Consider the following 14967-nt stretch of genomic DNA (forward strand, 5'->3'; position numbering starts at 1 on the left):
TCCATCTTCTGCACTGAAACAGGACTTTAAAATACTGTTGTCACAAGACCGTTTTGTTTTTGTTTTAATTTCCCAAGTAATGACAGAGTAATAGAAATGGCACTCTGGGAATGTAATCACAATTAAGTCATTATCTTTTCTATTCTCTCCCCCCCCCCTCCACAGTCTGTTTCCAGTATTTTTCATCTTGTAGAGTGCTACAAATGAGGTTTTCTAGAAGGGCAAGGAAAATCATGATAGCTTTATCATCCTAGTCCAAGTGTTTGTTCTAGGATTATTCTAGGATTGGAGAAATAGAAAGCAAAATTTTCCCAACATAGCATGCATTCTGTGTGTGCATGTGCATGCTGTGTCTGCAACATCAGCAATTTCAAAGGCCACCCTGAAACTTCTGAAGACAGGGATGTGTACCATATAGATGAGATGGCAGACTTCCTTTTACTCAGGGTTTTGGTGGATGGGTAGGTTATAAGCACTTCAGATTTTAATTGGAACTTTGTAAAAAAAAAAATCCCTTGGCCCAACATTCATCAATTATTCTTAGAACATTAATATATTTCTATAGACAAAAAAGGCTTTGTTATACAGCACTCATGGAGTTGCTGGCTAATCAAATGTGTCAACTTTTGTTCTACCTTGTCCCCTACCCAGAGGAGTTTGCACCAGGGCTTTTCTACATTGTTCCCCCCCCCCCTTTGTTCTGGCCCCATTGTGCTTCAGTTTATCCTCTGATCGCTACATGCATTTTTTGTGCATTTAGTTTTCACTTTGAGGGTGGTTTTTCCCCTCCCCATCCCCCCCCCCGGTCCTTTTGAGACCATTTCTACCCTGATGTTTTTCTGGAAGCTGATTTTGAGTTGGCTTTTTCCTGGTCCATAATATTTCTGTCCGGTTTCTTCGTCCTGCCCACTCCCACCCACCTCCAGCCCACTGTTCATGACCGCACTGTCGTGGTCAAACTACTCCCTCTCCTGGAGCCAGTGTGGTGTAGTGGTTAACATAGGAATTTAATCCAGAGAATCAGGTTTGATCCCCCACTCCTGTACCTGAAGCCTACTGGGTGACCTTGGGCCAGTCACAGTTCTCTCAGAACTCTCTTGGCCATACCTACCTCACAAGGTGAGTGTTGTGGGGAGAGGAGGGCAAGTCAATTATAAGCTGCTTTGAAACTCCTTAAGGTAGAGATAAGCAGCGTATAAAAACCAACTCTTCTTCTTTCCTCCCCCACCCCAAGGATGAGTGATTTATGTTCATTTTTCTTTAAAGGCACTAAAATATTGATATATTGCTGGAGCATTTTAAACAATAGGTTTAGCGGGTTCTCTAAATTCCCAGTTTTCATTTTTAAAAAGTCTCTACCCCCTTTCCTCACAGGCCTAGCAATGTTCCCTCTAAGCTCCACAGTGCTGTGAGCAAAAAGTCTACCTCGTGAGTGAAAAAAGCTAGTAGCATTAAAGTTGTGAGGGAGTCTACATTTGACTATTCCATACATTATTTTAGAAGATTATTTCCATAACCTTGTAAATATCTCAGAATAAATTCTTTTAAACTATATTTAAACGATATTTTAAGAATAATTTAAACATTATAAGTGAAAACAGAATCAAGTCAAATTTCATTACACAAAATGTTGTCCTCTACTATATAGGTAGACTTGGCCTCAGGAGAACAGGTCTACCCTCCCCTTGCCACTATATTGGTAGACCTGGCCTCCAGAGAACAGGTCTACCCACCCCAGTACATTATATTGGTAGACTAGGCCTCAGGAGAATAGGTCTACCCACCCCTTTCCACTGTATTGGTAGACCTGGCCTCCAGAGAACAGGTCTACCCACCCCAGTACATTATACTGGTAGACCTGGCCTCCGGAGAACAGGTCTACCCATCCATTTCCACTATATTGGTAGACCTGACCTCCAACAGGTCTACCCACCCCAGTCAACTATATTGGTAAAACTGGCCTCTGGAAAACAGGTCTGCCCACCCCAGTCCACTATATTGGTAGACCTTGCCTTGGACCGTCGCCTTGTGCTGACCCTTAGAAAACATACCAGAACTTAGGGGAGAAAAAAAAACTCTTGCAGTCTACTTTGGTTATTTTTAGTGAAATATGACAAGCAGCATTACAGGTAAAATATAACAGAGGAGGAACAATCACTGTCAGAGCACTGCCTAACCTAAACAAGAAGTTGCTTAAATGTTATCAACCTGCCCAAACTACTTATTTATTCAAATATTTATATCCCGCTTTTCCCTGTGACTCAAGGCAGCTTACAAATCATACTGAAAAGCATAATGGGGTGTGCAAAAAAATCGGAGATTCTGGCTCAGTTATAGCCTATGGGGACCATTATAGTCAATGAGCCCCATAAGCTATAATGAAGAATTGATCTGGGGGTATCTGGGGCCCGGGGGGGGGCTGTGTTTTTGAGGTAGAGACACCAAATATGCAGCATAGCAGCTAGTGCCTCTCCAAAAAACAAACAAACAAACAACAACCCAAGTTTCAAAAAGATTGGACTAGGGGGTCCAACTCTGTGGGCCTCAGAAGGAGGTGCCCCCATCCTTCATTGTTCCCTATAGAAGGGGGAAATGTGAGCTGAAGCTAAAATGCTCTGAGCAGTCCTCTGAAATGTTGTGTGCCAGCGCCCCCTAGTACAGTTTAAAGGGAACTGTGGCTAGCACCCGACCTTGAAAATCCTCATGATTGAAGGCACATGTGGAAAAATATAAACTGACTTCACAACTGTGGAAATTGATAGGGAGGGCAGACATGCAGAAGAACCATGCCCAAACTGATTCCAATGCTTGTGGATCGACTGCCAAGAAAATCAGGAGTAAGTCAAATGTGTGGAAACCCCCTCCTCACTTGGGAATGCCATGCCAACAATCCTCATGGCTGGTGGGACCCTTCCGGCCAAGCCACAGAGCTGTCATAGGCAGGCAAGCGAGCCAGCTGCTTGGGGCAGATAAGTGAGCCAGCTGCCTGGCAGCCCTCCAGCAGAGCTCACTCCTGACAGCTTGAGGCAGGCAGAGAGGCAAGGAGCACCCGAGGATGACATCAGCCGGCAGTACCAGCTTTCAGACGCCCAGCTATGACCAAGGGCATCACGCTGGTTGGCTTGAGAGGCAGGAGTGGGAGGTTTGTATGTCTGAAGATAGGGATATGGTGGCAGAGCAGGAGGAGCTTGTCCTCTGGATGATACTGGTTAAATGAGCTTTTGGGATATTCTAGTGCTGGATAACAAAGCTTTTACAGTAGTACCCTGGACAAATTAGAGTCATGAAAGGATAACAAAGCTTTTACAGTAGTACCCTGGACAAATTAGAGTCATGAAATATGTATTGGGACAGTAAGAAACTAGAAAAAGAAGGCATACAGCTCACACTGACAATTGTCACAGGATTTGTGTACATAGGCAATCGTGTTGGTGGTCTTTTGTGTGCTTAGTTTTGTAGTATCAAGGGTTTTTTTACAGTCAAGATGATTTTATTTCCACCATTTTTTTCCCATGAGGAATCAAAAGCATTCTCTGCTTTTTAAAAAAAAAATCCTCTTTTGCTATAACTGTAATAGATTGACTCCAGAGAACACTGAGTAATATGTGCTGGAATAGATTCACTAAAATATTTAATAAGGTGTGATTACATTTCTTTTCAAGTATCACACTGTTGTTGTTTTTTCATTTTAGGAATATTTTGAAAAAATCAGTAACTTGTCAGTTATGCCACAACTTTTTGAAAATACAAAGTCAAATATAAAGATTGTCTGTGCGGATGGTTTATATTAGGATGTGTATTTTGTGTTTCTTGGATTCTCCCTCTAACGGGCTTAAGCCAGAGGAATCCTACTTGCTAGCTGTGGTTGGAAAGTGCAAACCTTGCAAATGTTGGCAATTGTTACTACTTTTGGCAGTCATCTTTTGCTGACTAGATTCCGATGTCTACCTGCCATGAAAACACACATGAAATAACAGACTTTAAAAAACTCTTGGGTGCCTGTGGCTTAAAGTGAAGATAGTGTGCTGTATCAAAGCAACGTCTGAGCCGCTTCTGATGTTCTTTCCCAAGAGAAAGTTATGTTCCCAAGCTGTGTTCAGTAAATGAACTGGAGACATTTTCTTCTGCCACATCATTTCTAGATTTAAGAATGTTCCAAGGACAAAGTCCAGCCACGTAGCTTCAGCTCAGGATTTTTCATTTGCTTGTAAACTGTCCTCTGTAGTAGAGCAGAGAAATGGGGCTGAGTTCTAAGGAAATGGTTTACATGAATTGTGCTGTTGGATCTGAGTTTGGGTGGAACTGAGAAAAAGCACTGAGGCTTATGGCAGCATCCGGACCTCCCAATAAGATGGAGCTATTAGTAATTTCAAAACTTGCACCTTCTGCCTATTGGCTTGGAGTATGCAATTTGTTGGACACTTCAAGCTCACAGTTCTGTAACCACATATGTTAAAACTGTCGCCGCTTGTGGCTATCCAGTTTGAACACCAGACTGTGATTCCAATGAGTACTCCTTATTTTATTATTTACTTATAGCTAAATTTGACTTTTATAATACAAATGAAACCTTCCTGTTACATGTGCCAGTTTTCAATCCAAGGAATGACTTTTTAAGCTTTAAATACACCAATCAAGGGAAAAACAAATGAGCAACTCGTCCTTTTGTTCACCCTCCTCTGTCTGCCATGGGACAAACTCTTGCTACAGCAGGTGGAGCAGAGAAATAATAAAGAACGGACGGAATCTTATTTACCACTTTAGCGGTGCACTTAAAGGCAAATGCTAGTTCTCTAGATTCATGACAAACAGTCCTTCTACTTATATCATTCCATTTGCCCGTATCTCATTAATTGTTCAACATACGTCACATTCCAAAGCTGACTGAAAGGAGATGAATGAAAAGAAAACTAAGTTAAAACAGGTTGAGAAAGGCAGAATTCAAAGAAGTGTGAAGGAGATAAAAGAATCAAGAGACAAGTGACAAAGGGGATTGTGCCAATTTTCGGTCCCCCCCCCAATAGAATTTTAGGAAGTCATGCTAAATATGCAACATCAACTTCATGTGCCTCCCTGCTATTAGGGCAATTTTCTCTTTGATCAGTTTATGTCCTTTCAGTGGCAAAAGGCTCTTTTGCTCAGCAGCTCTCAACATAAGCTCCCATAATTTTTTAAAAACAAAGGTTAGCAGTCCTAATTTCTCTTAAAATGATCAGACCATCACATCTGAATGCCATCTTTAGTGAAGCTATTATCTTTGAGAGTGTGCTTACATGACCTTTCTAGGCATGGTAGCTGCTTATGCTGACAGTAACCTTACTATAAATAGAAGCAGTCATGGAAGGAGTGACAGCAAACACATAATCTTCTCACCATGCATGTTTGAACAGTGGTAACTGGGTATTTACTGTGTTTGTGTGATACCATCAAGTCATAGCTGACTTATCAAGGCAAGAAACTAGCAGAAGAAGAAGAAGAGATTGGATTTAAACCCCGCCCTTCACTACCCAAAGGTGTCTCAGAGCGGCTTACAAACTCCTTTCCCTTCCCCTCCCCACAACAGACACCCTGTGAGGTAGGTGGGGCTGAGAGAGCTCTGACAGAAACTACTCTTTTTCAAGGACAGATTGTTATCAGAGCTATGGCTTGCCCAAGGTCATCCAGCCAGGTGCAAGTGGAGGAGTGGGGAATCAAACCCGGTTCTCCCAGATTAGAGTCCGCGCACTTAACCACTACACCAAACTGGCAGAGGTGGTTTGCCATTTCCTTTCTCTGCACACCAACTCTGGAATTCCTTGGTGGTCTCCCATCCAAATGCTAACTAGGGCTGACCCTACTTACCTTATAAGATCTGATGAGATCAGGCTAGCTTGGGCCATTCAGGTCAGGGTGGGTATTTACTAGGGAGTGCTAAAATTTAGTCCATGCAATTCTGCATGCATAGTTAAGTGCTTCCACTCATGTCAGTGTTAACTTGCCGACACCAACTACAATATCAGGAAAGGTCATGTTGAGAAGACCTCAGTAAGAGTTGTATTTTTCACCCAGTCAGGACAGTACTGCCTGACTGCTGTGCCTCCGTTTTGTTTCCATCACTCCCTACCCTTTGGGCTAGCACACAAACAAGGAAGTTTACATGTGTCTCCCCTTTAATAACAGTATGTACTTAATGAAGCTGCCTTTCACTACATCTGACCATTGGTACATCACAGTATTGTATACGCAGACTGGCAGCTACTCTCCAAGGTCTCAGGTGTTACAGGTCAACAAGTATTACAGGTCAACAAGCATGCCAGAACTGGAATGGAGGAACAATAACAGGAACCAGAAAGAGACGCAGTTAGGCAGCCAGGGTTCTGGATAGCTTAAGCCCATTCTTCAGTGGTGCACAAGCTGGTATTGCAGAGTGAGGTGTTTGATAGAGAACTGATAGGCACACCCTTTCTGTTGCCAGAGCAGGATCCCTGATACTGCCAAGATGTAGATTGCAGTGTTCTCTTACTAAGTAGGTCTGGCTTACAGGATGACCGGTGCTGCCAGCTGTATGCTTCTCTGCCTGGTCCAGGCTTCTCAGTCCTGCAGTCTTCTTTGCTTCTGAAGTCCTGGAGGAGATTGAGTGGATTCAGGAGGTGGACAGGTCCTCTTAAGGGGCTCCCAATACACCACCTCCACTAGGTCCATAACGTGCCTGCTGTTGTGTGGTGGACATGGATTTACCTCTAGAAAAGCTTGGAAGTGTGTAGAGTGTAGGGTGAAATGGATGTCATGGGGGAATCTTCTTTGAGGTGTCTTCATCCCATGTAAAGGCTGTCCCAAGACTGGTCCTGACATTATGTCCCAAACTTGTCTTGGTGACAAGAATTTAGTAGGGAGGAATATTTTTTTAAATGCATAGTTTTAGTATAACATGAAGCTGGTAAGGAATATATACCAAGAATAGCGGAGTAAAGTAAAAGATACGGTAGTTGCCAAACCCCTGGAATTGTTGACGATAAATTCTTTTTGACTCCGTGATTCATTTCATGCCTTTTAATTTGGCCCGCTGATCCTTTCTACAGCCATGAAAAGGTAAAATGATGCCTTGTAGAACTGCCCAGTTCAACTGATCCTCGCAGAATATACATGGTAATATGTACATATTCCGCTTTTCAAGGGACGACTAATGTTATCAGCAAGACAGTAGTCCACAAGGTGCTTGTATGTGTAACAATTAGAATGCCGTTATCAGGGAAAATTAATATTAAAATACAAATGGTTCCATCTTACAGCTCTTATAAAATTCAATAAGCAATTTTAAGCAGATGGTTATTAGCTATTCCATGTGGCAGTAACTGAAGGGCCATGGTGGTTCAGTGGTTAAGACGCTGAGCTGCAGACCAGAAGGTCTGTAGTTCGGCAGTTCAAGACCCTAGTGCCACGTGACAGAGTGAGCTCCTGTCTCTGGCCCCAGCTCCTGCCACCCTAGCAGTTCGAAAGCAAGAAATGGCAAGTAGATAAATAGGTACCACTTTGGTGGGAAGGTAACAGCGTTCCATGCACGTCAGCATTTAGTCATGCCAGCCACATGACCATGGAGAAGTCTCTGGACAGTGCTGGCTCTTCGGCTTGGAAATGGAGATGAGCACCACCCCCTAGAGTCGAAATCAACTGGCTTTCGAGTAAGGGAAACCTTTTATGGCAGTAACTAAACAGAAAGTGACAGGAATTATACGTTTTTAACAAGTAATCTTGGATAGTATGCTCTACATCTTTCTTTTTTTTTGCTTACAGAAGCAATCTGCGTTTTTCTACATCATCTTGTCAGTATCAGAGATGAGCCCTTGGGATACATCCATGAATAATGGGATCATTTAAATTATTTTCTTATTCTTAGGCCTTCATCTTAAACTGTTCTAACTCTGTGAAGATCCTTGGGTTTTACAAGAACAACATATACAATTTGAATTTTCTTTTGCACAATACCACAGCATTGTTTGCAAACTTATAAGGTCCTAATTATATAAAGCTAACATTCCTAGGGTGCTTAGTGTTGCCATTATTTAGTTCCCTTTGAATTTTGTATATGGTACTACCCAATAGGAAAATCACAAGTAGATATGCCACTGACTAGCATCATGATCACCCCCACCCCATGTTTCCTGCTTTCATACAGCATTAATTCACCCACTCTGGTGCCCATCTAGTGCCAGTTTGTGATGTGGAAGTTCCCTGTGTTACCTGATAAAGCCTTAATTCAGTGCCAGGAAAGTACTGCATTTTCCTATCCTTTTTCTAAATGGAAGAAACTCCTGACCATTAATTAAGACATTATTGCAATCAGCATAGCAAAAATGAAGAAAAGCTGCCAAGATCTCGCAGAAAACTCTCAGCAAGCTTTACAGTGCAGCCTTGCACAAAGTTACTAATTTCTAAGGCCATTGACATCAGTGAACTGATAGAGGTGTAACTATGCGTAGGGAACAATCCTAAACTAGTCTACATAGAAGTAAGTCCCATTTTATTAAATGAGACTTAATTCCAGGAAAATGTTTTTAGTGTTGCTGTGCTAGTCTCGGGTATGTTCAAGAATAAGTGTAATAACCCCTGTATTTTAAGAGAGTTTGTTACAGCAGTAGTATTAACTCATCAGATATTCAGCCTCCCCTTGTTATGAGGAAAGGCCATTGCTCATTTGGCATCTATATATCTAATACCCAAGTCGCCCCGTCTGTGCGGATCGCTAAATCTGCGCTCCGGGGCGACCTGGGGGGCAGGGAGAGTTTTGTGCACTCTTGGGGCAATCCCCAGGGGTGCACAAAAATCTAAAAACTAAAAAAAATATCGGGGGGATATTTAAATCCCCCTGAAAGTGTCAGAGCGTCCATGCGCATGCGCATGGAACGCTCTGCGGAGGCCGCCGTCGCTGCCACCATTTGGAAGGCAAGTGGCGAGCAGGGGGGGCAGAGGGGCGAGCGGCTTGCCGCTCGGCCCTCGGCTCGGAGCCAGTGTAAGTGGGTGGGGGTGGGGAGAGCAGCGAGGGGCAACGGCGCGGCTTCCCTTCCTCCCTCCCCTCCCGAAGCCGGAGAGCTGCCGCCGGTCACACAGGGCAGCGGGCGCGGCAGGAGAACGGCGCGGCTTCCCTCCCTGCCTCCCGGCCCGCCCGGAGTCCCTCGCAAGTCCCACAGAGTGGGAGAGGGGCAGCCAAGCGCAACGGTTCTCGCACCGCCCCTTCAGGCCTCCGAGGGTCTGTTCTTGGGGGGGGAGACAGAGAACGGGGAAAGAGAGAGACGGGGGAAGAGAGAGAAGGGGGAAGAGAGAGACTCCCCCCCCACGAGTATCGCGGGTCCCCCCCTTGTCTTATTCTAATAACAAAGTCATCCAGTCTTTGGATATTTAAATCCAGTGATTGGAGGTGTGAATAGGCAAGACAGATCTTTCTACAAACCTGAAAAGGGCCCCAGATTTGCAGGAAAATGTGAAATCTAAAAAAAAAAGACACTGGGGAGTTTAAAAAAGACAAAAACAATAAAAGGAGCACCTGTAGCTTTAAGCAACTGATTGCCTCAGTGGCCTTTGGTAGGCACCCTAGGGTTGCCAGGTCCCCTTGCTGCTCCAGCAGGGGGATTAGGGGGCATTCTAGGGGTGGGCATGGACATCATGTGACATCCTCCACACAAAGTGGACACCCTGGTAATTTTTGGCAAACTCTGTGGTAAAAGTGGGCTTAAACCATCGTGTTTGCCCAAAAACCAGAGCGTCCCCTGCACAACATCCCCAGTGCAATGATGTCACTTGTGAGTGACATCATTGCATCAGCGACATCACATGATGATGTCCCTGTTTAGGGGTGGGGTTTCCCCCACCAGCCAGGTGGTCCACAGAACGGAGAATCCCCCAAAACCAGGGGATCCCCCGCTGGGACTTAGAGCTGGCAACCCTAAAGCAACCACAGTATTCCATGCTGGGTTTCTCTGAGTAAAAGACAGGGAGGGGGCAGGGTCCTTTCTAGGCCTATTTTGCCATTTGAGGGAGGACTCATTAGGGACAAGTCTAACTAGGGTTGCCAGTCCCAGATCGGGAAGTTTCTGGAGATTTTGGGATGGAGGCTGAGGAGGGCAGGGGTTGAGGAGGGGAGAGGCCTCAACCAGATATAATGCCATAGAGTAATCTTCCAAACCAACCATTTCCTCCAGGGGGACATACCTCTGTCATCTGGAATTCATTTGTAATTCTGGGAGATCTCCAGGTTGGAGGTTGGCAACCTTAGGTCAGGCAGCAACCATTGGCTGGCTTGATATCACCCGACTTGCATGACTCATCTAGGCCTGGCTGCTTGCTACTGTTCAACAGCAGCAATCCTATGAAACACAGTGTGGTGTAGTGGTTAGAGCTTCAGAGTAGGTTCTGTGAGACCCAGGTTTGAATCGCCATCTTTCTGTGGAAGCTCACTGGGTGATTTTGGACCAGTCAAATACTTTCAAACAACCTACCCAACTGAGTTGTTGCATGGATAAAAAGGAGTAGAGGAGAATAATGTAAGCTGCTCTGGTCCACACTGTGGAATAAGATGAGGTATAAATGAAGTAAAGAAAGAATAAATATAGCTGAAGATGGGAGGCAAATAAAAGGTAGGTTGGCTGAGAAGGAGAGAATGAGGCTAGGAACAGGGAGAGGATATACCAAGGGAGAAAAGGGGGAAATAGTGTGTGGAGGGGGATACAGGGAAAGTGAAGCATCCCTCCCACAAGTCCGTAAGGGTTCCCTATCATGCAAGTGGGCCTGGCACCACACAACTGGGCCACAGTTTTCCTAGGTAGAGGCTGCTGATGGGGAGCTTAAGACAGAGGAGCAGATAAGAGTAGGTTGGCTGTTGGATAGGAAGGAGAGCGGGTTGCCCAAATTTCCAGGAGTTTCCCAACTTAGAGCTGGCAACCTAAAGGGGAACTGATCTCTGTAGCTGGAAAACCCATCATAATTCTAAGGGATCTCCAGTTTGGCAACTCTAGAAGGAGAGAAGGAAGCATGGAAAATGGAGAGGCTATAACAGCTTTCAATAAAGAGAAAGAGGACATAGTGGGGGAGGAGGAAATGAGATACCTCCTGCAAGTCCTTGTGGACTCCCACTTGTACATACCTAATAGATCTTTTAATTGTTTATAACCACAGTCATCCTTTGTGTGGAACTGCTTCTGAGTTCAAATGATATGTATCGGCAGTTGCAAAAACAGTGGCTCAGATTCTCGGTTACATAAAAGACAAAGTTGGCTAGAGACTGCATCGACTAATTCATTGCATTTGCCAATTAGCTTTGGTTGAGAATAAGCTTCTCTTACATACTTCCTGATAAGCCATTTTCTGTGTGCTGAATAGGTGAGTGTGCACTTGAAGCAAAAACGTGGTTTAGTAAATATTTATTTTCTTTATATGCATGGTATGTCTAGGTCAGTGGCAGCCAGTCTTTTTTTTTTAATAATTATTTTATTAGGTTTTATGAGCCTATATTGTACACTTAAACACAATTATCAGCAAGTACAAATACTTCCATATCTTATATCACACTTATTTTCTCTGCAACACAAATTAATATTCCATCATTCTTTCAAAAATTAACTTTTCTTATTTAACAATTCAAATCCAGTTTGTGTTGACTAAACCTCTATTTTCCTATAACCTATTGAGGTTCCATAAGTGCTAATTTTTGACAAGTGTCTCACTTCAAGTCCAAGATGTTCAACAGAGACACTCGTATATATATATTTCATATGCCCTCCTGTGCCTTACTGTGAGTTGCTGCTTACTTTCCTAAGCTGAGGAGCAGACTGCAGCCCCATGTACAAGCTTGTCTCTATGTCTAGACAGTCCCTGAGTCACAGTGCTTCTGTTCAATAGTGCTCCAGAACCCTTCTGCCTATGCCACTTGTGGGCTCGAGCCCCAGCGTGTATCTATGTGCTACGTAATGTGTGCCCCTGACCTGGTTAGCCCAGACTAGCCCTATCTTGTCAGATCTCGGAAGCTAAGCAGTCAGCCCTGGCTAGTGTTTGAATAAGAGACCTCTGAGAAACACCAGGGTTGTGATGTGTAGGCAAGCAATGGCAAACTACCTCTGAATGTCTCTTGCCTTGAAAACCCTACAGGGTCGCTGTAAGTCAGCTGCGATTTGACAGCACGTGTGTGCGTGCACGTACACACACGTAATGTGTAGCCATGCACTTTGCTTGATTTCTGTTGCAGTATTTGTGAGCTTTTTTCAGTGTGCAACAAGCTGTGGTGGCTCAAGTGGTTAAGATGCTGAACTGCAGGCTGTGGAAGGTCAGTAGTTCAGCAGTTCGAGACCCAGGGTGCCGCATGACGGAGTGAGCTCCCGTCTCTCGTTCCAGCTCCTGCCAACCTAGCAGTTCAAAAGCAAGAAATTGCAAGTAGATAAATAGGTACTGCTTCGGTAGGAAGGTAACAGTGTTCCGTGCGCCTTGGTGTTTAGTCATGCCGGTCACATGACCACGGAAACATCTTCGGACAGCGCTGGCTCTTTGGCTTTGAAACGGAGATGAGCACCGCAACCCTAGAGTAGGATTCGACTGGCTTTCGAGCAAGGGAACCTTTACCTTTATCTTAACAAGTACATACGGCTATACTTACCAAATCAGATTCAATGGAACCACATACAATGCCATCTCATTTTTTTTTGGGGGGGGGGACTTTAGTGTCTCCAAAACTAGAAATATTACCTCTTGCTGCCAATGCAGAAACAATCTCAAAGTTCTGTAACTGGAGTACATGAGACAAGTGCCAATCCAGTTATGGAAGATGGAAATCTTGGTCACAAGGAGAAAGAGCAGGGAGAGTTCACCTCCCTTTATCCATGTATCTCTTTTCATACTAAAACTGGACTTCATCTCCATCAACCGCTTTATACCAAACAGGACACATGAACAACAACTTGGCAAAGTTCTTTAGCTGTTCATAGTTGTCATAGATTGCTTCCTAAAATGTAGAAGAAGAAGAAAAAAGCTCCCATGAAGTCATGTTATATTGGGGGCATACTCAGGCCTGTCATCAGCATACCCTGAGATGGAGAAGCTGCTGGGGCCCAGAGTTTCTGGGACAAACCATTGTTCCTGACTTCTGTTGGGCCTGTGACAACTCATCTATTTCACAATTACTGTTTTATTGTATATAGTTACAATAAACACTCTTTTTATTCTAGAATTTGTGAGTTTTCTAGAACCTAGTTTGTTATTCCAGAAAGAATGTGTATCATTACATAAGTTGCTGGAGCAATAAGGTCCATAAATGGATTTGTGCTGGCACATCATTATGTAGAGAAGAAGAGATTCTATATTAGGGCCGGAATGGTGTGCCCTGTGAGTAAAGAAGGAAATCTACAGCTAGATTAATACACTAGATCAGTCTGCCTTTGGTTAGTTTTGTAACACAAGACTCAAATTGGCCTTGTAGATTTGGTTTAAAAGATTATATCTGTTTACACAATAGGCAGCATTATATACACATTTTAAAAGAGCAAAGTTCTTTCTTGGTAAGGTTCCCAAGTGTTACTTTTGAAACTTGTCCTCCCTATACATTAATAATGGACATTTTTTTTTCCATTTTGGCAGATGTTACTACCTTTTGTGAACCATCAGAAACAGAGCAGATGCATTATTTCATGAGATGCTGACAAAATGCTACCACACCAGTACAAGAGAATTTTCTTTTGGAATTCAGTTGTTCAGCTTTGTATATGCTCTGGTGGTAAACTACTGAAGCTTTGCTGTGTAGTTGGAAAACACTGTACAACTGCCCTTTCATAGCATGCTTGGTGGACAATAGGAGCTGATGCCATGGCGTTTTTTCATATGGCATTTTAGTAAATCCTTTGATTCCTTGGATTCCTAAATTAGATCAGAAATGGCAGACAAGATCCAAGTGAAAGTCAACTTTTCCACTGCACTACCACTCTTCTACTATAATGTGAAGATGCAGAGCAGTATTGGGTGTGTTCTGATCCGTGTTCTCAGTTCATACAAGTCAACAATAGATCCAAACAGATCCAATTGGTACCCTACAAAAACGATGGCTTGGATCCAAACTAGCATTTCTGCAGGCACAGGGATTTTCACTTGTGAACTGTGATTTTGCAACCTATTCCTCCCTACAGCAGCCCCAAATGCCCTCGTCAGTCCTGTCCCTGGGGGTCCCCATGTCCCATGTCACCCAGGAACAGGATTTCAGGAGCCTTTCAGGCTGCTGCACGAGGAGGTAAGAAAGTCATGCTCTGCAGATGTTAATTGTTGCATCCAATGAACCTCTAGTCTGGTTACTTGTCTTGATCCAAGCCTATGTGTCCACCCGAGAACATGCCCTTGAATTGTCTGTTGTGTGCTGAATTTGTATAGAGGACAAATTGATATGGAAAACAGTATGTGAAGTAGACCATAATAAGGAGGAAGGAGAATAAAATATTTTAAGAGCCTGAGGCCTACAGATGCTGGGGGGAATCCATTCTCTGTAAACATTTTAGACTGAGGTCAATATTACATCATACCTTAAACATGGGCTATAAAATATATAAAAGGCATCATGTTCATTAGTATAAGGCAGACACTGCTAGCAGAATTAGGTGTAGTATATATTCTCTTGATGAAATCAATTTTCCAGTTTCTTTTATCAAATATATTTTGTTCAATAAATCCATGGATTGATTTTGCTTCTTAATATTGAAATAAATAATTTCTTGGCTTTATGCACATTTTATTTGTTTGTTTGCTGTTTAATTTTTGCAGAACGCCAGTACTGGGGTTCTGATCTACAGCTCCCAACTATGACCTTTGATGAGGTTTTATACTGTGATGAAAGTGCATACAAGTGGTTGGTCACCCTTAAAAAGGTGGGAATTGTGCTGCTCACAGGTGCTGCTATTAGACAGGGAGAACTGCTTAAACTTGGACAACGGATTGGTTTCCTTCGCCTTACATTTTATGGGTAAGTTA

General features: G+C 43.5%; 1 protein-coding gene across 1 annotated transcript in view; it reads left to right on the forward strand.

The window, feature by feature from the left end:
• The window catches only part of BBOX1 (butyrobetaine (gamma), 2-oxoglutarate dioxygenase (gamma-butyrobetaine hydroxylase) 1), a 71366-nt gene that overhangs the window by 27380 nt on the left and 29019 nt on the right, over positions 1-14967 (forward strand). Inside the window, exon 4 of the mRNA XM_015425685.1 lies at positions 14761-14959. Within this exon, the coding sequence (XP_015281171.1) occupies positions 14761-14959 (199 nt within the window). The remainder of the gene's footprint in view (positions 1-14760; positions 14960-14967) is intronic.

The sequence above is a fragment of the Gekko japonicus genome, unplaced genomic scaffold (assembly GCF_001447785.1).
Source record: "Gekko japonicus isolate JY-2015 unplaced genomic scaffold, Gekko_japonicus_V1.1 scaffold1316, whole genome shotgun sequence".
Classification (NCBI taxonomy): Eukaryota; Metazoa; Chordata; class Lepidosauria; order Squamata; family Gekkonidae; genus Gekko; species Gekko japonicus.